Source organism: Leptodactylus fuscus, chromosome 7 (assembly GCF_031893055.1).
Source record: "Leptodactylus fuscus isolate aLepFus1 chromosome 7, aLepFus1.hap2, whole genome shotgun sequence".
Taxonomy (NCBI): Eukaryota; Metazoa; Chordata; class Amphibia; order Anura; family Leptodactylidae; genus Leptodactylus; species Leptodactylus fuscus.
Genome location: NC_134271.1, coordinates 104,842,373 through 104,869,390, shown reverse-complemented (window position 1 = coordinate 104,869,390; position 27,018 = coordinate 104,842,373). Strand labels below are relative to the sequence as shown.

Genomic DNA, 27,018 nt, shown 5'->3' with positions numbered 1-27,018 from the left:
GCTTGCCCCTGCTCTGTGGTACGTCCTTGGTAGAGGAAGGACAGTAATGGAGATGTAGCAGAGAATGTCCTGCATGTCTTTTTAAGAAGGGCCTATATCATCTTGAGACAAACAAGAAAAATGTCATTTATTATTGACAAAATGTATCAAATATATCAAAGTTTGACCACTCTCTAAAGCATGGATTATTCTGCTGTGTACATGTAAATAAAGATCTTAAGGGTCCGTTCACATGATGTAATGTGGCGTTGATTCTGACACAATTGTTTCTGACACGATTCAGAGTCAGCACTGCAAAACAGAATCCCATTGACTTCAATGGGTTTTGTTTAGCGCGCATAACACATTGAAATCAATGGGAGGTTTTTTAATGCATTGATTTCATTGTGTCACACGCACTAAATGGAACCCATTGAAGTCAGTGGGATTCTGTTTTGCAGCACTGACTCTGACACAAGTTAACGTTTCAGAATCAACACCGCTTTACATGGTGTGAATGCTCCCTTAAAGATTTAGAAAAACACACATCCTATTGAGGGAAAATGAAGCATTACACATTGCCCAATCAAATCAGTGGTCGCATAAGGACAAGATACTGTAGGTCATAAAGTAATATATGATAGTATCAGGCCAAGAAGCGAGGATCCTGAACAGGGCGTCTCTGTTATCAACTTAAAATTATTTATTATGGAAAAACCAGGCAACCCTATAAGAAACAATGCATTACGCACATTCAAAATCCCTTTGAGCACATAGGGGTTTAACATGGTATAACTCCCACTATATTTTAATGAATGTTGCGCTCTAATTTAAACGTATTTTCTTGTTTTTAGGTAATTTATGTACCTTACTATTTACATTGTTTCACCACATAATATTTATTGCATTTTCAGTTTGTGCCTAATATACTAAAATTCCCCAAACAGGACAAGGAGAGACAACTCAAGAGATTGCAGCCAAGCTACTATACCACTCTTAGCAATTGTAAGGACATATTGTCTGTCGCTGAGCCAGAATCTAAGGAGGTCCTTCAACGAGATCTGAACCAGCTTCAGGACCTGTGGCAGAACACAACGCAGCAGCTACAGGCTATTCTTACCCAATTTGCTGGGATTGCTCAGGTGAGTGGTTTCATTCAGATATTAAAGGGGATGTCCAAAATTAAATAATAAATGACTGCTTTGTTCCAAAAACAGCATCAGATGGGTTGGGTTGTGGTTGTCATTGTAGCACAGATCTGCTAAAGTGAATGTGGCTCAAGTGCAAGAACACACACAACCTGTAGATGAAACCTTGGAAAAAAGCAGTCATGTTTTTTCTTATCCTATTGTACATGCAGTGTATCACAATAGCACAGATACAGTATAATCCCAAATTGTTATTTTCATTCTTTTCTGTAGAAGAGGCACAGTTTTGACAGGAAGATTGAGAATAAAAGAAAAACGCTATATGACCTGAAAGCGAGAGTCGATGAACCGCTGCCAACGCTTCATGAGGAACTGCAAATTGCTAAAGGGCCACTAAAGGTAATTAACCTGTAATAATGATATGAGTTGACTTTTACTGTACAAATAACAGTTTATTAGAATTGCCACATTCGGAGTCAGGAAGGATCCCCCTCCCAACATGAAGAGAATCAGAGGTGTGACATAAAATTCCTGGACCCCAATGCAAATCTTAAGTTCTGTGACTCTACAGTTCATCTCAGTGAACCTTACAGAAATACATGTGCTTCATTCTGATGAACTGATTTTCAGCCACTGAAATTTCTATAGCACATCTCCCACTAAGTCACCAATATGCCTATTTTTCATATGGTGTGTTGGGTGCAAATAGCAAAAAAACTCAGAATTGTTGGCACAGATTGTGCACCAAGAATTGGGAGGTGGTTTTTTTACATCAGATATTACCCTAAAAGTAGTAATAAATTCCCCTGGAAAAGTTAAAACTTTGACTTCATCGAATCAGAAATTAGATTTATTTTTTTTATCTCAGAATTCAATATTAGATTTATTACACAACTTTGATCCACATCAGATTTTCTATAAAAAAAAAACAACATTCCGAGTGCTGCCCACACGAACCATGCGGACATGAAAGTAGATCATGAAGTACTTTTCTGTCTGCATGTCCCATGTGGATAGTCTATGGGGTCCATGTGCTTTCACTGCACACCACTTGGCAATGCGTTTGGTATTCCTTTTGGAAGGTCCCCATGCGGACTCCGAACAAATTACCAAACACAGATGTGAACAAGGGATAAAACCTGTAGTGTAAAAGTCTTAAAACTGCAGTTTATTATTGCAGTGAAATTTGCCCATGGACTTCAGCCAGTGCAGGTTAACCGGTGCAAAAACATCATAGTGATGCACATTTGCATTGTGTGACCTCAACCTAAACTCGGATTTCTAAATTGTTGTAAAGTTAATTTTTGAGTGAATGGAGCCTGTGGGGTGCATGCAGAACCTATACAGTTCCCATAGCACAGTTTCCATATGAACACTTCATACCTACAAACAATGGGAGAAATGTATCTAAGTTTTGCACTAGAAAACTGGACATTTTTGGAAACGTTAATTTGCATCTAAAAATATGCCACTTTAATCTTTTTCCATCCTGCTTGACACTTTTGAGAAAAGTGGTCAGAGTGAATGGGGATCAATGTGAACTGGCGCAGAGACACCTCAACTCCACGGATTTACTATAAACGTATATCAGGACACTGGGGGATGACAGCACCGGACATTAAAACCAGTAGTGCGAACCCACCCTTATTTAGAGCCTCTTAATAAATCTGGTGCAGCCTTAATAAATCTGGTGACAGCCTTCACAGTAGTAAAAACGCCATTGTGCGCTGGTCTAAATAAACCTGTACACATTTTTCCTTCAGCAGTTTTTAAAAAACATTAAAAAAAACTCCATGTATTTCACGTAATGGAATGGTGTTTTTCTTTGTGCCACTTTATATTTTATCACGTTTCACCTGTCTTTCCTGGCCTATTTTTCAGCTCTAGAAAGAAGTCATTAAAAAAAATTGTAGTTTTTTTCCAAGATATTCCAGATTTCTGCTGATTTCAGAAAAATCTCAGAAAAAAATGTGATGTGTGAATAAACCCAAATACATTATGAGGTTGAATGTGCCAAAGTTTCGGCTTTTGTATATATATTCCCCCTACTCTAAATCACATGGTCTGCATCTTTACACACTAGAACACTAACTATGGCCGAGGCCTATAACATGGCTAGGAATTAGCAGCTCTCTAGCAATGCTATCCGGAAGTGTTATCCCTGCTGTTCTTCCTTCCCAGCCTGTTCCTTGTATAGTTCCCAAGTCTTCTCCGACTTAACACCTTCAGTGCCAGATGAGGTTGGCTCAGCAGCCTGTTGCAGTTGGCCTTGGATGGAAGAACAAGCAACAGGGGAGGCTTAGCATTGTCCCACAGTTATTGTGCATGTATAAACACCCAGCCCCCTTCCTATCCTCCCTTCCCCCCACTGACCAATCACAAGATTAAACAGGTTTTGCAAAAAGCCAGAGCTGAGCTGTGTGGCTTGTCCCTTGTGTTTCAATGCAGGAGCTAGAGGAAGCCCTGGATGAGTGGGGAGATAGTTTGAAAGATCTGGATGACATGAAGTCGGAGTTGTCCCAGTATATCATAGCAGAAGATGGGATTGTACTCAATAACCAAGTGGAGGCTTTACACCGGCAGTGGGAAGAGCTGTGTCTCAGGGTAAGTCCAGGCGCTGTCTGTTTAAGTTCAGCTGTTTGCCTGGGGTTTGTGTTACAGCCCTGTGTTACTGTCTGTGCTGACTCTGGTGCATTTACTAGTGAAGTTTGTAGAAGCGTGCTTCTGTATATGTAGCAGGACTGAAGTGATGTCTATGAGGCTTTGTATTGATAGTAACTCTTGTATAACGTTACCTGCAGTCCTATGTAAAAAAAAAAAAAAGCTCAGATGGAAATAATGATAACAAAGATTGTTAGAGCTGAATAACCACAAATCTGACTGCTATATTGGTATGAGATCGCTGTCTTACAGTCACCCATGTCTATGTGCTATGTTGGGGCTAGATACCGTGGACCAGACTTACTAATAGTGTAAATTTAGGGGGTCACCAGATTTATCACAGTGGCTAATGCTGGATGAGAAATTTGGTGTATATTTAAACCACACCCCTTTTTCAGAATCCATTCCCACATGTCTAGCAAGTCGAAAATTTTTATTTCCAACTAGATGCAATACATTGCATCAAAGATGCTCCATGCTTATGCCAGTCATAACCACAATGGTAAATCTAGGCGAGTGGTTGACACTTTTGCATGTTTTTCTTTTGTTTGTTTGTTTTTTCCCCCTGATCTTATTGTTACATCAGTTACATAGTTGCATAAAGATCTTATAAAAGTTGAATGATGTCTAAACCTGCTGTGTGACAGTCACTATTGAAGCTGTCACCCTGTATTGTATGGGCTTTATGTATATAGTTATAGACCGGTTTCTGATGTGTGTATTAGTACTGTAACATCTCTGACCTCCCCATCCCCCATGCAAATCTTCTAAAACAAACTTGTATTACCACAGAACCTGCAAAAATGTGGTCATATTATAGTTATCAGAAACTGATCTTACATACCCTATATTATGCTTTTTTTTATATGTCTAACATGTTTTCAGAACTGCTAGGGCCTCATGTATAGGTTGTGTCATGGTAGTAAATGTTCTTAAAAATTGTGCATATACTTTCTGTCGTTCCTTACAGGTTTTGCATAGGTTAAGGCCTCATGGACCTGACCATGGTTGTTCACTTTATAATTTATGATTCAGTAATTACAGATATTGCCCCATATACATGTCCCAAGTTTTTAAAGAACCTTGTCCGGACCATAGAAACCATCTGTAAGCTATGGAGCAGGTCCTGTCTCTCACCATATTTATGGCACATCATACATGTATTTTTATTGCTCTATGATTATGGTTGACATACTGTCAATACGGACTTGTATTTTGCAGAATACAGATCCATATTTTTGGGTTGCAGAACACTATAATCATGTGCATGTAGAAAATTGCCAACAAAGTAGACATACTATGGAGTTGAAAACTCATCTAAATTTTGTACAGATTTTTTATACATATGGATTCTTGTGTGACGTTGTAAGGATCTAGTTGTGCTTCGAGGCCAAAAACTGCATCGACATATGATTTTGCCACAAACCATTTTGGGTTTGATAGATTGTTAATGGCTGCATGATCTTCGCGTAAACGGCAGTTTTACCCACAAAATTGCAGGATAATGAACACGTATAGTCGATGACTGCCAATTTGTGGTAAAATTGCACATTGTGGCATCTTCAGCACCTGTTACATGTGGCCATATCGTAAGACATTGCTGTGGGTGTTCAGCACAGTTAGATCATATGTATTCTGTGTACACTGATATAAAGAATTTACAGTATCTGCAAATGTAGGCAAGCTGGTTATAGGGATTATCTTGTAGGCATGTGCGGTCAGTCCGTGTATAGAAGGGGATGATACAGTATCTAGCTCAGTAGTTATAGCGTATTACAACCCAGGTTGCTTTGCCACTGGAGAATGAAGTGCTCCATTGGAAACACTGACAGAAAATCAGCATCAAATAACCAATAACCCTTCTTAAAAGTTAATGGAGTATTTTATAATATATTGCTAATGGATTCTGCACCAGAAAATCTGCTCCACACAATTGAACACAAGGACATAATTTTACACATGGCTTGTGTCTGTACTAAGTTTTCCCATTGGCAGTGAAAAAAGAATCACTTTCTATTGATGGCCACCATATTGGATTACCCATAAGGGCAACTTTCAATAATACAAGTGCACTGACTAGCATAACCCGATGCCAAGCACACACATAAGGTAGAAGATACTTTACCGCTCTGGCCAAGAAGTGTCCCATCCTCCAATTATCTAATAAATGTCACAGACAGCCTAAATGGATTGATTAACTCATTATCTCTTGTCAGGGTCACACATATCCTGCCACTAACCACACAGATTTTCTGGTTGTCTTAACCCTTAATGCCTTTTTGTGTAATGCCACTAAGGACACTGACTTCTCCTTCAATATAGGTCTCTATGAGGAAACAGGAGATTGAGGACCGTCTCAATGCCTGGAACATATTCAACGAAAAGAACAAGGAACTCTGCGACTGGCTGACACAGATGGAAAGTAAAGTTTTGCAGACTGGTGATGTCAACATTGAGGAAATGATCGAGAAGCTACAGAAGGTACATGGAGCATACATGAGAATGAACATAGATTTGCATTTTCACCTTTGATATGTATTCCAATCTAATTCAGTGGCGGTGGGTTCCAATACATGGCACCGATGGAAGTTAAAATATTCTAAAGTATCTATCCCTTGGAGACAAATTCAGTGCTGGAGGTCTCTCTATGATCAATTGTTAATGCAAAGTGAACCACAAATCAACCATTATACAATCCCTCTCTATGTATGTTGGCAGTGCATGCATAGCCATGTCCAGGCCAGAGCTAATAGACCAAGCGCTGTTGAGGGGCCCCTTACCATCCTATAAGACATAATAAAAGAGCATGTTACAGCTGTGTTTTTCATCTCCATCCCACTTGTCCCTCAAAAAGGTCATGTGTTCCCAAGACTTCCTTATCTGTTGCACAGTGCCTCAAGCAATGCAACATATCTTCTCTCTATAACAGGTCTAAAGTCATTGCTTGTTGTGGGGACTTGATGATGGAGCCAAGAAGCCCTAGTGTATAGCAGTTAGGACGCCTGTACACATAGCAGTATTGCAATTTGGTTTTCTGCCATGTGGCAGGTACACTTGAGGCTCTTGTAGCTTCAACAGTACAGTGTAAGCCATGTGGCCAAGAACTGCATTACAAAACCATCACAATTCAAGGCTAAACTGGTGTTGCTGCACAATTTTTGGACATCTTGTACACTACCACTACATGTACAGGTATACATAGTCTTCTAAATGTATCTCCTATAAAATTAGCCCCAATATCCATTTTGACACCTGAATTATGGAACTGAGAGGTCTGAAGATGACCAATGTCCATGGGTGCCATACAGTACATAAATTAAGTTGTTAAGTCTGTGTATTATTGGTGTCTATAGTGTTATAATTTTATAAGGTGATTGGCTGGCCATGTCAAAATTTACTCTGTGTATAGTCAACTTACTCCTGTATTGTACGGGGGAGGGCAGTACATGACCTACAAATTCTATACTGTGCTCTTTACTCCATATGCCTTGTGTATCTCCCCTCTCTTGTCTGTAGTGCACAGTTTTGCTCTTAGCATTCCTTTATCTTGACCAGCACCCCCAGTTTGTACAGTGCTTAGTAGTTATATCATATTAATTGGTAAATTAATATGATATAACACTGCTATATCATCATATAAGTAGCTGTGAATCTCAGCAGTGCCGAGCCGTGTGTCTATAGTACATCTTGGCCAAGAGAGATGGCAGGGATAAGAGTCAGACAAGAAAGAATGTGATTATGACATTTCAACAAATCTACAACAAAATTGCTGTCCTAGACTAGTTACATCCTGTTAACTCTTATTTGCACTGCGTTTGTCATATGGGCGCGTCTTGTCTGTACACCAATATCATAAAAAAGTTTTCAGAAGTTTGCATCAAGCGATGGGGGTGCCGGTCTTCCATCTGCTTTCATATCTAGATCGCCTCCGCTGGCACGTGCATTACACATTCTTTCTTCTGTTGTATAGTAAAATATTATACAAATGAACAACATCCATAACCTACTGGTGAAGAAACATCCCAGTCTCAGTTTTCACAGTATCAACTTATAGATCTCGTGATCTGGCTCCAAGTACTGCCTCATTAGGATATTCAATATACTGGGAACTGAAGTTTTGGGCTGAGTATTTGGAATGTTGTTATTGTGCTAACCGTTTATCTGGTTACGTTGTAGGACTGCATGGAAGAAATAAATCTCTTTAGTGAAAATAAACTTCACTTGAAGCAAATCGGAGACCAGCTCATCCACGCCAGCAACCAGGCCCGCTCCAAAGACATAGAAAACAAGCTGAACAATGTTAATGACCGCTGGAAACACTTATTCGATGTCATTGGTTCACGGTAAGAGGTCACTTCCCACATCTGGATTATTGTGATACTGCTAAATGTATATGAAGCTTCCAAAGATGACGTGCTGATTTATCTGTTCTGTAAGCCTTATGCAGACTGCCATTACATTACTTAGTCTACCCCCTGCAGAGACTGTGTATCACCATACAGGTTCCATGTTTATGGTTGTGTTATATTCATGAGGTCTTCTATAGATTCTTGTGTTATTTCTTTTCTTGTCCTGTTTTGTCACTTGATGCTGGACATGTCGCCCGGTTATTGTGATGGTAATACAGCACCTGCTGCCACTTATGGAAACAAAGCAAGAAAAACTTTTCTTTGTTGCAGCTGCTCCAACTGCTGTGATACAGTGGTCACTACGATTACATACATCTTTGGTGTTGCGCTATACAGATGTAGCAGAGCTGTGCGTAGCGTTTGTCACACCCTGTTATTACAAGGTTATCAGGGGTTGCATAAAAATCCAGCACTAAGTTGTTTAGTGCATCCGTATCCTGAACCTTGTATAGAATTGTTACTGCTCTGTAAATCTTTGGCTGCTGTTTGGGATGTGAGAGTCTACTGTAGTGTGTGCTAGGATTTGTGCTGCTATGTAATAGCTCGTAGTGCTGAAATCATGGGTATACACTATATGGTAAAGGCCAGTAGGACAAGCTGGCAGGCACCTTAGTCTGACTGTGGGCTTAGACAGTGATGTGATTCAGTGTGTGACATCAGGCTCGGCTTGGCCATATGGCAGCGTTACAAACAGCACCCTCCTCGCGTGTGTAAGAGCTTGTGCCATTCAGAAAAGAATTGTCAAGTCTGATTACTGGCGGGAGCATGATGGAACACAAAGGGGAAGGGGAAGGTAAAGGGGGTGGGGATCTGCAATATCTGACCATGCAAACTGCTGAGGTCAAACATCTGTGCAGGGGGGGATTCATTTGTAGTTTTTAGTACTAATAGTAACTAGGAACACTTTAACCACTTCATTTTTATTAATAAAAAATTTGTTCTCACTGCATTAAAAACATTTTCTAGGTCAAGCTTTTGATACTCCATAATAATAATAATATTTTATTTATATAGCACCAACATATTCCGCAGCGCTGTACAATTTGTAGGGTTCAAGTACAGATAAAAAGATACATTACAAAGAAATGGTCACATTACACAATGGGACTGAGGGCCCTGCTCGCAAGAGCTTACAATCTGTTACTAGCTCTATAGAATAAATTGATCACAGTGGCATCCATGTGGGACTTCCAATAATCCGCTGTGATCTGTGTGTGAATCCATCAGTAAATGTTCAAGCCCCTGCAGTATCACCCTGGAAAAATACATGAGAGCCCTGAAAGGGTTACATGGAGACTTTTTATTTAGCAACTTAAAAAGGTTATCAGGTTTCTAAGATTGATGGTCTATCGTTTGGATAGGCCATCAATATTATATCTGATGGGAACTGACATCCTGGCCTCTGCCACATCAGTAGGAAGGGCCGCTCTGCTCACTCGCCATACAAACGGTGACAAGTGTGGTTACTGCAACTCTGCCCTATTAAAGCCTATAGGGTATCGCTGCAGTAACTACACTTGCCACTATAGTTTGTACTGTCTCCCTCTGCCTTGGTAACAGTGATCGTCAGGGGTCCTGGGGAGTCGGACCTCAAAAGATATATAATATAAAATAATACTTGGATAACCCCTTTAATAAATTACAGCTGCGGCAAAGAGGACCACAATGGGGCCGATTTAGTGTAGCATTCTAGTCTACCCTGATCAGCAATATTTGATACTTTTGTATTAAAGGGCAAAAGTATTGTAGGTGTGATACCTTTTTTGGCTAACCAGGAAAATTACATTTGCAAACTTTTAGAGCATCAGGGCCCCTTCTTCAGACAAGCCCAAAAAAATGACTGAGAACACTCTGTGCTCTGAATGCTTGCAAATCTAACTTTTCAGGTTAGCCAATAAAGGTATCACACCTACAATACTTTTGCCCTTTAATACAAAAGTATCAAATAGTGTAAAAAAGATTTTCTGGCTAACAGGATTTTATACTATTTTCGCTAGTCTTCACTAATGTTAGATTGAGGCAAAACTATTAACCAATGTTGCAAAGTCCATATGCCAAAACCTGAAGCCATTGAAAAATTGTTGTATATTTAAGCTATAATTTTCCCATTTTTCTGGATTTTCTAGTCTACCAAATGTCTATTATATTGAACTTCACTGCATCACAACCACGTGTAGCAGACTCTAACAATTTTGTATAAAAGGCGATCTTTTGATCCAGTGAGAATACTGCCATAGAGTGAAAAAATTCTCACCTGTTGTGACTTGCATTACAGTGTTTCTGGGATCTGGATGCTTATCATAAATGGATATGAGATAATTTGTTTCCCACGATATGAGAGATTTAACCCATGAGATATAAGACCCTTATGGCTGAATTCCCACAGTCCTCTTCCAAAATCAGTAATGAGCCTTCCCATAAGGTGGAGGCTGTTCTAGAAGCAATGATGGAAGCAACTCCATATTACGTTTCAGAATAGGATGTTCTGTATGGATGTGATGTTCACATACGGATGAAGTCTAAGGTGTATTGGCATTGCTGAGATGCCTGGTGTTTCCTTGAAGTGTTAAGCATCCATTCTTTAAGCACTGCAATTATAAAGTAACCCTCTGCCCATGGATTTACTCCAGTGGGATTAAGAGACGGCAAAGCTTCATTAGGATCAGAGCCAAATGGCATTTCTTGAGAAAAGCACTCGGCAGGTATACGCTGCCAGGCATCCATCAGATCCAGGAACAAGATGCAGTAGGAGTCCTGTTAGTGGGTCTTTTTGCTGTACAGTAGTTGTAACACCCGCACCCACACCCAACCCAATGTTAGGATGTTACATCTAGAGCCGAGAACTTTCATATATGGTTATACTAGTCTGTATGAGGCCTGGAAGCATAGAGATTCCACATAAGTAATAAAATCACAGGATTCCCACAATGCAACCCCAATATCTCTGCAACTGTTTCTAGGGAATAAAAGCAGAACGAAGTTCCCCCTCTAAGGTCACCCCAACCTTCTTCCTATAGATAAGCTCTGTTCATCTATGATTTTTTGCAAATGTCACGAGGCTTCTCACCATGTTATTTCCCATAAGCAAATGTCACAGTCATCCTGCAATTTTACAGCAGCTTGCACTGAGGCTAAACGGTAAAATATTTGTAACATAAAATATGATAATTTTAATATCAGGTATTTACAATTTTTAATTATTTAGTTTTTTGGGGTTTTTTTACTTTTGCATCTCCATCTCTGTATGTGACGCTTTAAAAGATAGCAATAGCAGCAACCACAGATAGCGTATGCCATAGACAGGCTTTGATTCTTTTATATAAAGCAGTGAATAAATAGGCCATTGCGTAGGGAGGGGTTTCCTCTTTCCTGGGGTGACGCTGCTCCTGTAGTGATGCTGCTTTTACTCCTGAGGATACATGGTAAGGAATTCTGACAGTAAGTGCAGCGTTATGTTTCCTGATGTACTGTCCCTCCCCGTCAGCACATACTCTGTGATCAGCCCTCTTTAGGGGGGGATGGGTTACCGTCAATGCTTGTATGTGCTGTGTGCAGACCTGTGAATGAATAAATGAATGAATGGCTGTCAGGAGACCATGCAGGTGCTGAAGCCTGTTATACATTCATGATCATGTCTGATATGGGGCTGCTCAGCTCATACCTGGGGAAATGGGTTTTCAAGATGCGCACAAAGGATCTATTATAGTCTTGTGTATTCCAAGGATATAATTCCTTTCTACTTTTATGGTAAGGCATCTCCATATGTTTATCATTAACCATGTATACAGGTCTCTGGTACACATAGACCAGGCTCTGCAGCAGAATGCAGGCTCTCTTTGTTCCATTAAAACATGCCTATTATTTATGGCTGTTTTTTCATTTGCAATCCATTTCCATTTGTAATCTGCTGGCTTCCTTCCTTATTGCATGACTGCATTGCAGGGCCTTGTATGCGGCTACATGTCTGGATGCATGCTTCTTCTTGTTATAGGATGTGTAAGGTGCTGGCAATGGATATCAAGACTTGTAGCTTCATTTCAGCATATTATCATATTCCAGGGCTCTAGGGGTTAATAATTAATTCTGCCATCATCCTGTGAGGTTAATGTGTGCCATTCCACTTAGCAGAATGGGGCAGGTTGGTGACCCTGAACCTGGAACTATGTGCTGTTCCTAGATGTCAGGTTCATCAGGTGCCTCATCCTTGTAGGAGACGACTTTCTTATCTATAGGTAGACAGTGGCATGGGGACTGATTTTAGACTTGATGTATTTTCCTTATATTCCCTATAGCTTGGAGATATATTTTTAATCCCAGACATTTATACTATACATGAAGTCCTGCTTTCTCTCAAGGAATGTTGCCACTCTTGTTAGTAGGTTGAGTATGGAATTGCAGTTCATTTGATTTCAAGTGACTAGGACTGAACTGCAATACCAGACACAGCCAGACCAGAACATTGGGCCAGAATGGAGAATGGAACTGTTTCTAGGGTACGGGTAGACAACCTTCACCACTCCAGCTGTTGTAAAACTACAATCCCAGCATGCATACTTACTCTCTTGTTCTTGGAACCACCATGGAAGTGAATGAAGCATGTTGGGAGTTGTAGTTTCACAGAAGCTGGAGTGCTGAAGGTTGCTGACCCCTGTTCTATGGAATAAAAGCAGAACGAAGTTTCCCCTTTTAATGGGAACTTGACTGCAGCAGGAGCATGGGAAGCAGGAATAGCAACAGGTGTCCCAACTACGCTGAAACACTGCACCATATCGGAAAAATTATAGATATGATAACTGCCGGGCTCATGGCGAATGCACCCCACCTCCAGCTTCTCCATGCTAGGCTCCGCTTCATTGGCAGGTCTCACTAGTCACATGTTGGTATTCAATCCCTTCCAGTCCATATGCTGGCACCATTCTAGGGCTACACCTGGCCCTTCCCAGGTAACCTTCTGTAAGTGAACATGTCATTCATTGTTCAAATGTATTTCCCAATATTAAAACCTTCATAATTGAATAGTATAAGTAAGTATAAGAAACTCTGTAATGTATCTTGTTAAAGAAATCTGTTTTCTTCTGAAGAGATGTAGGAGAGCAAACTAATAAGTGGAGAAGGAAACCTATTTCTTTAAGTTTACAAAGTCTGTTATATTCACATGTACTATTCATCTATAAATAATAGTTTTATAATTGGAGCTACGCCTTCAGTTTGGGTATGCATTATCCTAAGGGAGAGGGTCATGTCTGTAGTCTTTCATTTTGAAGTAAAAAAGGGGGGATGTGCTATCAATTGTTGAATTTTCGAGCTGACCACCAACCATTAGCAGGGCCGGCTCCAGGTTTTTATGGGCCCTTGGGTGACAGAGCCTCAGTGGGCCCCCTTGTAAAGGAGGTTGGGGAGTCGAGACACTGTGCGTTGCAGATGAAGCGAGTGACGTCATGCAGGAGTGTGGCGTCACCAACGCCATACCTCCCAATCTTTTAAAGAGTAGAAAGAGGGGCAAAATGTGCGGCGCGCTCTGCGCGCCGCTGCAAATTTAGCTCCACCCACTTTTATGTTGATTCCACCCATTCTCATTCATTTATTATGTTCTCCCACACAGTATAATCCTCCTACAGTCACCTGTAAATTATATGTCCCCCCTCCATCTCTCCCCCAGTTTCATATACACCCTTCCTCTGCCCCCAGTTTCGTGTCCCCCCTCCATCTCTGTCCGCAGTTTCATCACGTTCTCCCCCTTCATCTGCTCACAGTTTCATGTCCCCCGTCTCTGCCCCAGTGTCATTCCGTTCCCCCCCCCTCCCCTTCATTTGCCCCTTCAGTTTCATTGGGCCCCCTCAATCTCTGTCCCCAGTTCCATGCCGTTCTCTCCCCACCCCCTCCATCTGCCCCAGTGTCATGCTGTTCTCCCCCCCTCCATCTGCCCCAGTGTCATGCTGTTCCCCCCCCTCCCCTTCATTTGCCCCCCAGTTTCTTTGGGCCCCCTCCATCTCTGTCCCCAGTTCCATGCCGTTCTCTCCCCACCCCCTCCATCTGCCCCAGTGTCATGCTGTTCTCCCCCCCTCCATCTGCCCCAGTGTCATGCCGTTCCCCCCCTCCCCTTCATTTGCCCCCCAGTTTCATGGGCCCCCTTCATTATGTTTCACCTTAATATGTAATACGAACAAACACTTACACTCACCTTCTATCACTCACCTTCCATCGTTCCCCCGATGCTCCTCTCTCCAGTCACATACGCGATGCAGGAGCTGTGAGATCAGCTCCTGCTTAGCTCCGGCCCGGCTTGCGTGTGTAAGCGTGATGCGATGACGTCATCACGCCTACACACGCAAGCCGGGCCGGAGCTTTAAAGCAGGAGCTGATCTCTCAGCTCCTGCATCGCGTATGTATTCCAGCTCATCGGCGGACGGACGCCGATGAACTGAAATTGTGACAGGCAAGTGCCGGGGGGCCCCCAGAGGCTCTGTGGGCCCCGGCACTTGCCCGACTATGCCATGCGCTGACGCCGGCCCTGACCATTAGATTGGACATCCACTTGAATGGACTTCCCCTTCATAGTTGAGCCGATGGTCGTTGGTTGAGCTTACCCACTAATACTTATATTATGGCATATTACAGTGAGCTATCTTCTAGTTGATATGGACAGCGGCTTTCAGTTTCCTTTTGCCCTGGTTTCTATAATTTTTTTGTGCTGAGCTTTAGATTACATTTGTCATTATACGTTTATTGTGCTTATTGTGTAATGATCATATTATTTCATGTGGATTTGTACTGGAATCTCTTAGCAAATTGTGGCATAATTTCAGCCAGTAGTCAGTGACCAATACAATGTCTTGTGAAATTCAGTATTGGATCATTGTTGACTGATGATTAACCTCAATACTATGTGACTCATTCAGAACTCAACTGTGCTGAAGGTGTAAAATCCCATATTGCGGTTTCTAAAAAATAAACTAAAAATTTGTGTTTTTATGCTTACTGTCCACAGTGTAAAGAAACTGAAGGAAACCCTTGTAAACATCCAGCATCTGTACAAAAACATGAGTAACCTGCGCACTTGGCTGGCTCGCATTGAGTCCGAATTATCGAAGCCTGTCATCTACAGTATCTGCGATGACCAAGAGATAAACAAGAAACTTGAAGAACAAAGGGCAAGTTCACATTCCTGGTTCTAAACACAATGTTCTGATAGTTTATCTACCTGCTTTCTCATGGAAACTTTTACTGATATTATGTTATCATTTTAAAAGGGGTCATGAAGACCATCTCTATCAATATATAGGGTTCGGGGGATATTGTCACTCCTTAGGGAGAGACCACCATATAGGTGTGTGGAGATTTGTTAAGCCTTTAGCACTCCACTTTGCAAGGAACTATGGGAAGAATATGCAAATCCGCCTTCCATGATGTAATTAGGAAGACAGTTGCTGCCTCATTGTTGCAAACCAATATATGGTGGTCTCTCCCTAAGGAGTGACAATATCCCCCGAACCCTGTCTAAGCCTCTCACCTCTACCAGGTTATAGTCCTCTCTACATCGGGCTGATGAGATCCAACCAGATCGAAACAGCTGTCCTCGATTGAGAGACTATAACCTGGTAATAATCCCAGCGTCATTGCTAAACAAAGGCCTCTTGGAAGGTCGGGCATGAAGCTAAAGGGAGCAGCCATTATTGGGTTATTTCACTGGAATCCTGTCTTAAGACAGGCTTGCACATTCCAGTGAGCGCCCTCTATTGGTTTGCAACAATGAGGCAGCAACTGTCTTCCTAATTACATCATGGAAGGCGGATTTGCATATTCTTCCCATAGTTCCTTGCAAAGTGGAGTGCTAAAGGCTTAACAAATCTCCACACACCTATATGGTGGTCTCTCCCTAAGGAGTGACAATATCCCCCGAACCCTGTCTAAGCCTCTCACCTCTACCAGGTTATAGTCCTCTCTACATCGGGCTGATGAGATCCAACCAGATCGAAACAGCTGTCCTCGATTGAGAGACTATAACCTGGTAATAATCCCAGCGTCATTGCTAAACAAAGGCCTCTTGGAAGGTCGGGCATGAAGCTAAAGGGAGCAGCCATTATTGGGTTATTTCACTGGAATCCTGTCTTAAGACAGGCTTGCACATTCCAGTGAGCGCCCTCTATTGGTTTGCAACAATGAGGCAGCAACTGTCTTCCTAATTACATCATGGAAGGCGGATTTGCATATTCTTCCCATATCAATATATAGTCAGATTTAAGTTCTATAGATGGCATAGAGGTGGTCCCCTGCTTACAGGCCTCTAGTCTAAGCCAGAGTGGATAACCAACCCCCTAACTGTAGACGTCTGTAGGAACACTGGATGGTATATGGAAGACACCCAAGTATAGTCAATGTTATCCATGGACCCTATTAGTAGAAGAAACAGATTGGGCTGCAGAAATGAGCAAGATGTAGAGAACATGTTTCATATTTTAAGGAACATGTTTCATATTTTACAGCTTAGTGACACAGTTCTGGCATGGATCCTTAAAAACGATGAATGTGCTTATGGGGCCATACAAATAAATGGGTCGGTATGCTGTTCTTTATTACAGATCTGTAAAACTATGGCCATGTGTATTGTGCCTGAACAGGCTCCTTCTCTGGCAGATGAGAGATATCCAATTATATCTGTCTGGCCGTGGTTACCTCTGGCAAAATAATCTCCAGTCTGAACAGGGTTGTCTGTGATCCGAAAACCCCTTTAATAATTATGTTGCTTGTTTGTTAAAAAATCTGAGATATGGAATAATTGTCCAAAGTATTTTGCTTATTGTTGCTGCAACAGAAATCCCCTGTCAACTGTCCTGAGAGTTAAAACCAAATTTATACCCATCACCCTTCATCTGTACAAAATATGCAACCTTATAGTTACAAGAATAAGACAGGGGTTGTTGTCTGCTGAAAGGCCCATTATTGTGTCAGTGCCCATAACTTCTGGAAGACCTACTGGTATTTGCATGGGGAACATGGCCAGACAGCTCTATCAACGTTTGGACTATAACAATATTTAGAAGAGTGTTGCCATTTTTCACCTTATTCTTTCATGTTATCCTATGGAGTGCTGTAACTTCTTATTGTACTTTCAGGACTTGCAGAAGGACATTGAGGTGCACAGTCCCGGAGTGGCATCTGTCTTAAATATCTGTGAGCGCCTGCTGCATGACACAGATGCCTGTGCCAATGAGACAGAATGTGACTCCATACAGCAGACCACAAGAAGTCTTGATAAGCGATGGAGAAACATCTGTTCTATGTCAATGGAGAGGCGAATGCGGTAAGAGCTGACCTAGATTCTTATCTTCTCTTATATATAGAAGCTACAGTCTATGACAAGTTTTCCAATATCTATGGTCGGCATCCATCAAGTTTTATCGTGGCTTATAGACTTGTATATTATTTGTTACATCAGAAACAAATGTGTAAAATTGTGCATGTGACTTTTTGGTAGAATTGAGGAAACCTGTCGTCTGTGGCAAAAATTCCTAGAAGACTATTCCCGATTTGACGAATGGCTCAAAGAAGCTGAAGCAATGGCAGCGTCTCCAGATTCTTCTGATGTTTTATATACAAAAGCCAAAGAGGAGCAAAAGAAGTTTGAGGTTTGTATAAGTCATAGTATATATTTAACCACAAGAGATGTCTGTCTGTGCCATTTTAATGCACTTCATGTGCCTCTGCATGAATATACCCTTATATATAGAATATTGTAATGATGGTGAAACATTAAGGCAATGTGTTGTCTTTTAGCTTTCCTCTTTCAGATCAGAGAACATATCTCTCCATAGATTGTGTTTTGTGTTGTAGTTCATCCAAGAGAATAGCGTTGAACTGTGATATCAGACCCAGCCCTTAGACAGACTTGGCATTGTATTGTATTGTAATTTGTTTGGGTTTTTGACGACCCATTGAGTAAAGTAATTCCACTCTGCCTCTATCCATAATATGTGAGCTTTTCTTATATATATTTTTAGGCTTTCCAGAGACAAATCCATGAGCGTCTTACTCATCTAGAGTTGATCAACAAGCAGTACAGGAGACTTGCTCGAGAAAATCGGACAGACGCAGCCAGCAGACTAAAGCAGATGGTACATGAGGGAAATCAGAGATGGGATCAACTTCAGAAGAGAGTGACTTCAATTCTTAGGAGGCTTAAGGTAAGATGGAAGACCTAGTATTTTTTTTTTTGCTCCTTTTAGTTGTCTATTGCTCTGTATTGTATGTCCATCAACTTCAAAGAGATGCAACATTGTGAACTCTCACTGCCACTCCAGAAGTTGAACCTTAGGCTGTTAGATCTTGTTTGTCTGCCATTCTTCAAGAAATTTTTGCTTATATATTTTATTATTATTATTATTTAGCACTTTACCAGCCAAAGAGAGGACTTTGAGGGGACAAGAGACAGCATCCTTGTATGGCTCACAGAGATGGACTTGCAGCTTACAAATGTGGAACACTTCTCAGAAAGTGACATTGAGGAGAAAATGCAGCAGTTAATAGTAAGTATTAAAGATACCATTTCCGACTATTTCATCTCTCCATACCACCAGGAATACCTCCAGAAGTTTTTTTTTTTTTTTTTTTTTTTTTTTATATAGCGCCAACATATTCCGCAGCGCTGTACAATTTATAGGGTTCAGATACAGACATACATAACAAAGAACGTCATTTCACACAATGGGACTGAGGGCCCTGCTCAAAAGAGCTTACAATCTATGAGGTAGAGAGGGTGACACAAGAGGTAGCAGGGGCGGCATTGCTTATACAGTGTTCAGACAATTTTGTGCATTAGGAATTGTGATAGGCTTGTCAGAAAAGATGCGTCTTTAGTTTGCGTTTGAAACTGTAGAAGTTGGGAGTTAATCTGATTGTCCGGGGTAGAGCATTCCAGAGAAGTGGTGCAGCTCGGGAGAAGTCTTGTATACGAGCATGGGAGGTTCTGATAATAGAGGATGTAAGTGTTAGGTCATTGAGTGAGCGGAGAGCACGGGTTGGGCGGTAGACAGAGATGAGGGAAGAAATGTAGGGAGGTGCGGCATTATGGAGAGCCTTGTGGATGAGAGTGATAACTTTATATTTTATTCTATAATGAATAGGCAGCCAATGTAGCGACTGGCACAGACCGGAGGCATCGCTGTAGCGTCTAGCCTGATAGATGAGCCTGGCCGCTGCATTCAGAATAGATTGTAGAGGAGAGAGTTTAGTGAGGGGAAGACCGATTAGTAAGGAATTACAGTAGTCAAGGCGAGAATGAATCAGAGAGACAATAAGTGTCTTTAGTGTATCTCTGGTAAGGAAAGGGCGTATTCTGGAGATGTTTTTGAGGTGGAGGTGACATGAACGTGCGAGTGATTCAATATGAGGGGTGAAGGAAAGGTCTGCGTCAAATATGACCCCAAGGCAGCGGGCATGCTGCCTAGGAGTTATAGTAAGGCCTGAGACTGCAATGGATATATCAGGGACAGATCTGTTAGATGGTGGAAACAGTAGTAGTTCAGTCTTAGAGAGATTTAGTTTCAGATAGAGCGAGGACATGATATTAGAGACAGCAGAAAGACAGTCACTGGTGTTCTGAATGAGTGCAGGGGTGATGTCACGGGAAGATGTGTATAATTGGGTGTCATCAGCATAAAGATGGTACCTGAAGCCAAATCTGGCGATGGTTTGTCCAATGGGGGCTGTGTAGAGAGAAAAGAGCAGGGGGCCGAGGACCGAGCCCTGAGGAACCCCAACAGCAAGGGAAAGAGGGGAGGAAACAGTGTAACTGAATGCCGTTCAGTTACATATGTCAGCCATGATTTTAAGATGTGATCATAGAGTGATGTTATATGGCTATTTTACGATCCTATGTGGTATCTACCTAAACCTTTTAGGGCTTCAAACAAGAAATAACACTAAACACCAATAAAATTGATCAGTTGATCGTTTTCGGGGAGCAGTTGATACAGAAAAGTGAAGCTATGGATGCCGTGGTCATTGAGGATGAACTGGAGGAGATTCACAGATACTGTCAAGAAGTTTTTGGACGAGTATATAGATTCCATGAAAGGCTGACGTCAAGGAATTCGGTAAGAAACCTTATTCTGAGCAGTCTGTCGGCCACAGAGAAATGACTACACGGAGTTATATGTTATGTTATATTATTTTATCCCTTTGAAGAATTTAGAAGAGGAGAGAGAAACTTCTGAGAATGATACTGATGGGGAAGATTCTAGAGAGATCCAGAACTCCTCATGGCACTCCACAATACCAGAAGTTGAGACCTCCCACCAATCCCTCTGCCACTTGATGCCCCCAACACTCCCACATGAGAGATCTGGTCGGGAAACTCCTGTTAGTGTTGACTCAATCCCCCTGGAATGGGATCCAACCGTAGATGTTGGAGGATCTTCCATGAATGAGAATGAGGATGAAGGGGCCTACTACAACCCCTTATCAGGTACATTGCATTTTGTTTGCATCGCAGTCCACAATCTAAATTTGTTCCACTTTTTTCTACAGTTTCACCCAAAACATCTTGTGAGGAAACAAATGACGTTATTTTCTTTCAGATGTAGAAATTGCAGAAAGTCCAGAAGCCTATGTCATAATGACCACAAAAACTGTGCAAGCATCTTCTGGTAGGCCCCTGCCCAATGCATGTGTCTCATACTGGCACCATTGCTGTGATGCACGCTTATTTTCCCTCCTCATGTTCCCTCATTTGCGTCGTTTCCTCTATTGCTTTATGTGGGCACCATATTTCCCAAACCAATGACATCTCATTGTGGTTGCGCAATTCTATGATGACCAAGAGGAGGTTCATTCAGTGGTTGGGATGTTTGGTCATGTGCTTGGGATATATGGAAGTTTAAGAATTTTTTATTTTTTTTCTTCTGGCTATGCCTTGCTACAAGAAGGTTTGTGTTTTTTTCCCCAATGAACATACACAATGGAGGACCATTTGTGTATACAGTCTTCTGATTGAGATGTTTTACTATTTCCATCTATATGATGTACTACTTGGCTTTAAACACTGTATATGTTTTTTTGCAGTTTGCATGGGCATTTCATAACGTTACTTTTTCTTGCTAAGCCAATCCCCATTCTTGTCCATTATCAATACTACTGATCTAACCTATTTACATCAGCTTTGTCTGAATATCATATAACATTGATTTTATCCTTTATATTGAATGCTATTACTGGTAAGTTTATGGACTGAATGTGGTGCATATAAGAAGTCGTGTATACTTTGCACCATAGCGCCACCACAAATATCTTTCCCGTATTTCTTCTAAGTTGTTTGTGGCTTTTACAGGCAAATCCGATTTGGAGACTCCATCTTGGCACTCTCCAGACAAACATGTGACAGCTGTAAAAATGGAGTTCAAAGAGGATAAAAAGGGGCTTGTGACAGCGACACCAGGAAGCAGTACCTTGTTAGATCTGTCTGCTGTAAGTTCTGCTTTTCACACACATTGAAAATATGACAATTTGGAGATTGTCTATTGTACCAGTTACCTTGCCCTTGTTTTGTAGAGCCTGCAGGAAACCATTTCCAGTGCCCCTGTAGAGAGCGAGTCTAGGCCATTAAACTCCCTCAGTGAGCAAGTGGAGGACAAAGGACTTCAAGGAATGACAAGTCCTGAAACACATACAGGTACCTCACTAGTTTATTCTCGCACATTGTCATAGTAGCACTTTTAAACACATGTAAGCCAAGTGCCGTGTGGTCAGGTGAAGGTGGTCTATTGTAACTTTACAAAGTGCCAAGGGGCCTCCCTTAGTTGTTAAATATTGCCAACAATATAGGAAAGGGTTGTACAATTTTCCAATATACTTTCTGTGTCAACTCCTCACAGTTTTCTAGATCTCTGCTTGTTGTCATTCATTCTGTTACTTCTAGTGGATGAAATTCTGACCATGGTCCTATGATATATTGTCCATGGTCATGTGATGTACGGTCCATTGTCATGTGACATATACACAGGTACACTCATTACCAGGCAGATGTCTGATTACCGTGCTGTGACTGTAACGAGTACCTGTGTGTCCATGGAGCGTAAATCACATGACCATGGTCAGACTTTCATCCAGTAGAAGTAACAGAATGAATGACAGCAAGCAGAGATTTAGAAAACTGTGAGGAATTGATACAGAAAGTATATTGGAAAATTGTTTTTTTATTATACAAACAATAACATTTGTCTCTCAATATTGGTCTGAAAGTGGCCAACCCCTTTAATATTCTTATACAAAATGTGGAAGACTATGTAAGACATCACATACACACTATTCCTCCTAATGCCCCTCATATCACACCGTACATTCAGCTTGACATGGTTTCATTGGGGAAACTGGATTAAGCTACCCCCAAACTAATCTACCATGGATAAGAAATAATTTTTTAACTGGTGAAGTGTCTTCTTTCGCCTGTCCTATCCCATCAAGGGAGAGTCAGGTGCTCCCCAAACATAGTAAGGCAGAAAGATAAAGTCGTGTTCTTGGAAGCTTTTCTATCAGACAGTTTCAGTAACCTACAGACTGACAGGTAGTGGAGTAATATGTTATCTGTATTCTATCAGGTATCATGTCTAGTCTAGTGTACTTTTTAAGTATTACCTTCTGGATTGCTCTGCAAACATTTGTTACCATTAGTGAAGTTTTAAGTATTTAAATAAGATTTTGTAAGTCTCAAAATGTATTAAAATTCAGTATTTGTGACTCTCTCTCCTATGATTACTCCAGTGTAACCTATAACTGTCTAAGAAAAGCTGTTGCAGTGTCTTAGCACTTACAAGTTTACCATGTCAATAGAACGCTTGTATTTTGATGTATTCTCCATAGATCTGTTGCAGGGCACCCTGTTCTGTTACAGCCAGGCTGACAAGGTAATCTTCTCATTTGCTTTATTTATTACCTATATAGGAGTTATTGAGCGTTGGGAGATTATTCATGCACGAACATTAAGTAATGAACTAAGTAAGAAGCAAACTTTCCAGCGGTGGAAACATCTCATTGCTGACTTGGATGATATCACTCTGTGGTTGGATAGAATGGAAGTAGAACTTGAACAAGCCAAAAAGCTCAAACCATCGTCTACCCTGCAAGAGCTGGAGCAAAAAGTGAATATGCTTAAGGTATGTAATGTCTGTGTAGCAGACAATCTATAGGAATGTTTGAGATTTCCTAATGAGAATTTGCCAGCTTATCAGAAACTCTAAAATGAGGGATATCTAATATCCTACATGTTGCTTAGTCATCTGTAAGAACCTTGGTAGAATTCCTTATATCTGCTGACAAGCTATGTACAGAGTGTGGGTGTATTATGAGCATTGACCCCATAATTCCAGAAGACATCTGACAGCTTGAGTGACACTCTTAGCCATGGTCTACGTCTTGTATTGCATCTCAGCCTTATGAGGCTGAACTATGACACATACCCAACCAATGAATGAGGCTAGTGCTGATTTTGGAAAAACAGATCATTTTGTTTGTTTGTTTGTTTTTTTATTTCCGACTTCTCCTTTTAGGTGTATCTTATAGGAACACTGAAGTTGAAATAAAAAAATACACAAGTACTTGCTAGGGTTTCCAAGATAACTTTCACTTCCTTAACCCTGCAATCTAAAGATATAAAAACACGTTTTATATTAAATACCTCTTGAGGCATATTTACATTTGCAGTATGACTGACTACTGTACCTCTGGCAGGGTGGCAGCTTGCTGCAGCATAGACCTAATCACTGTTTTAATAAAGTGGAAACCACATAAAATCCCTGCCACATTGCCTTTTCCCTAGCCAAGAATCAAAGGGAACCTATGGCACATGTGCCAGAGAGGGCACTCTGAGATCTTTCTGTGGCCACATGCGCCATTGCCCCAGCCAAGCTTCCTTGATATCTCACTAACTGGGTATCCGGAAAAGCTGTCTCACATCCCCTGGTGAACGAGCAGGCATTTTTTTCAGGTGTATGTGCAAATGCAAACTGTCAGTCTAGGCTGTGGGGTACGTCTTACACTGACAAATAATTGTGACCTCTGCTACGATGATGTCATTTATCAGCGTCTATACTGCAGTGGAAGAAGGAGGTCACCCTGCTGCTCTTCATGTGAGTGCAAGCAAGTACAGGAGCATATTATACTGCGTGGGGACCACTATGGAGTTTATTATGTTCCTCAATAATCCCCACAACGTATAATATACTCCACAGTGGCCCCCCCCAGTATAATATGTTCCACAGTGCCCCATAAACACCATATTATACTGTGTGGGGGCCACCAGGAAGAAGATTATACTGTGTTGGGGCCTCTGTGGTGAATATTATACTGTGTGAGGGCTACTGTAGAGTAGATTATACTGTATGAGGGCTACTGCAGTGCATATTATACTGTGTGAGGGCCAATGAGAAGCAGATTATACAGTGTGGAGACCACTCTGGTGAATATTATACTGTGTGGGTTCTCTGTGGAGAAGATTGTACTGTGTAGGCCCTTCACTATTTATACTGCAAAGTATCTGTTTTATAGCAGACATATGATATTAGTAGGATGTAATAACATTGCACGGTCACTATAAAACAGATCCGGATCTGCATAGTATTAAGGTTAAATTTGTGATAAATTAGTGGGTTCTGGGTCGCAGTTTGGGAACTCTGTCTCTAAAATGTTCACCATCACTAACCTATACTGTTTGTAGCAGATTCATGTAGAAAATATATGATGATAGAGTGATATTGATAGCGAGATAATTTTCTGAACTTTATACAGCAAATGGTGCAATTATGTTACATGTGTTCCTTTTTGCTGATTTATGGCTCTGTTATATTTCTCTGTCATTCCTCTAGGACATAGTGAAAGGGTTTGATGACTATAAAGCCCGTATTATATCTGCAAACCTGAACAGTAAAGAGTTCCAGCCCGAGGAGGATGAGGCAGAATATCGAGATATGCAGAGTAAACTTCACATGGTAAATGTACGCTGGGAGAGAGCTTGCTGTGAACGGGACAGTTGGAGGGAAAGCTTGCAAAGTGACCTGCTACAGTGCGAGGTGAGCTTAATTCCTCATTTGGCTGGTTGTGTAAAGCCAATGTCTCTATGTGTGTGTAACTTTTTCGAGTGGAGTCAAGCTGACATTGCCTGTAATTGTCCAATTAGAATAATTCACAGCAAGCTGCTGTCCAGATACAGCAATGGTTGAAGACTCTTTTGAAGGATTCACTTATGGTGCTGTGGACCTACAGAAGTAGCAGAGCTTTACAAGCTAGAATTGTGTTGTGATGCATTGTAAATTCATTCTGGTGACCAGATCCTCTGCCACATATGACCCTGATAGAATTTTGTGTTTCCAATGTTCTTAGAGAATCCACAATAAAAACTGTGCCCTGCTATATTAGACAATTATTCTATATACGACTAGGGGAGAATACAGAGAGCCATGGGGCTGGAATGTGGATCCATAAGCATACCATGTACTGTCATACTGGTCTGTCCATATGATATTGCAGGTTTACTTGTAGTCTTATGTAAAAGTTTAGGAGTTGTGCTAAATGGCTCTTTGCTTAGCTATACAAATAGGTCCTTCAGATAAGAGGTCTTTGGTTTTTACTAGGTCATACATAATGCCCTCTTCCTTACATGCAGTATATGTTGTTTTGTAGGAATTCCAAGAGCGAAGTGATCAGTTATTGTTGTGGTTGACTGAAGCTGAAGAACGTAGACTCAAACACCGTGTGATAGATATCAGCGCGGACCGACATGTCTTGTTGGAGAGTCAGAAGAACTTAATGGTAAGGTTTCTTGTATGACATAGATGAACTCAAGCACCTCAGTTCCCCCCCCCCCCCCCCCAAAAGCATTCACAACTTTTTTTTTTTTTTTTTTTTAACATTTGAGTCCTTAATAAATGTTGTAATATAATTTTTTGCTGAATTTTTGACTCATTTTTATAAAATCCTGCCCTGAAATCCTCTTTCTACCTGATTCTCTATTGTTAGCTGAAATCTGTACACCACACAGGATGGAGGGTGGGCTCTTGTGTAATGCAGGAAAGCTAAGCCCTCGTTTACATCATTGTTTGGATTCCATCCAGGGAAGTCCGCATGGGGACCCCCCCGAACGGAATACCAAACGCAAGTGCAAGCGCTGCTTGCAGTAAAAGCACACGGACCCCATAGACTATAATGGGGTCCGTGTGCTTGCCGCCAGATCTCCGCAGGGACAGGAAAGTAGTTCACCATCTACTTTCCTGTCCTCATGATTCGTGCGGGCAGCAAGCACACAGACCCCATTATAGTCTATGGGGTCCGTGTGCTTTTACAGCACAGCGCTTGCAATTGCATTTGTATTCCGTTCGGGGGGGGGGGGTCCTCATGCGGACTGACCTGGACGGAATCCAAACGCTGATGTGAACAAGGGGTAAGACTTGAGGGGCTCACTTCAGAGTCTAGTATTATAAAACCTGGAGATTTTTCTCTATCATGCGACACCACAGCACACTGGTTTTAGTCTTTCCAGAGATCCCATTAATTGAAAATAAAGTTGGGATAGGAATAGCTACAACTCCATATAAATATTCCAACTGAGGAGAATCTCCTGATACATTTGACTCCAGAATCCATGATCTACATTTTATAATGTCCAAGGTATAACTGCCCGAAATTTCCCCCAGCCTCTGCTTCTCTGCATTACACTATAGCCTGGACACCCATACTCCAGTGAACAGCATCAAGGGAAACGTACAAAAGGGACATAGTGAATTTCAGCACAGGATTTCATTTTGAAAAGCCAAAACCTGTTAATACCAGACATGCTG

The 27,018-nt window shown here is 41.3% G+C and overlaps 1 protein-coding gene across 2 annotated transcripts in view; it reads left to right on the top strand.

Moving 5' to 3' along the window:
- The window catches only part of SYNE2 (spectrin repeat containing nuclear envelope protein 2), a 232,528-nt gene that overhangs the window by 198,566 nt on the left and 6,944 nt on the right, over nucleotides 1-27,018 (top strand). Inside the window, exons 94-111 of one of the 2 annotated variants that reach the window (XM_075282715.1) lie at nucleotides 927-1,121; nucleotides 1,401-1,526; nucleotides 3,576-3,731; nucleotides 6,111-6,269; nucleotides 7,965-8,131; nucleotides 15,186-15,348; nucleotides 17,311-17,498; nucleotides 17,673-17,823; nucleotides 18,196-18,378; nucleotides 18,583-18,720; nucleotides 20,095-20,289; nucleotides 20,381-20,660; nucleotides 20,773-20,841; nucleotides 21,522-21,658; nucleotides 21,743-21,863; nucleotides 23,132-23,343; nucleotides 25,051-25,254; nucleotides 25,865-25,993. In XM_075282715.1, coding sequence (XP_075138816.1) covers nucleotides 927-1,121; nucleotides 1,401-1,526; nucleotides 3,576-3,731; nucleotides 6,111-6,269; nucleotides 7,965-8,131; nucleotides 15,186-15,348; nucleotides 17,311-17,498; nucleotides 17,673-17,823; nucleotides 18,196-18,378; nucleotides 18,583-18,720; nucleotides 20,095-20,289; nucleotides 20,381-20,660; nucleotides 20,773-20,841; nucleotides 21,522-21,658; nucleotides 21,743-21,863; nucleotides 23,132-23,343; nucleotides 25,051-25,254; nucleotides 25,865-25,993 — 2,973 coding nt within the window. The remainder of the gene's footprint in view (nucleotides 1-926; nucleotides 1,122-1,400; nucleotides 1,527-3,575; nucleotides 3,732-6,110; nucleotides 6,270-7,964; nucleotides 8,132-15,185; nucleotides 15,349-17,310; nucleotides 17,499-17,672; nucleotides 17,824-18,195; nucleotides 18,379-18,582; nucleotides 18,721-20,094; nucleotides 20,290-20,380; nucleotides 20,661-20,772; nucleotides 20,842-21,521; nucleotides 21,659-21,742; nucleotides 21,864-23,131; nucleotides 23,344-25,050; nucleotides 25,255-25,864; nucleotides 25,994-27,018) is intronic. The other variant, XM_075282716.1, reaches the window with a different exon arrangement.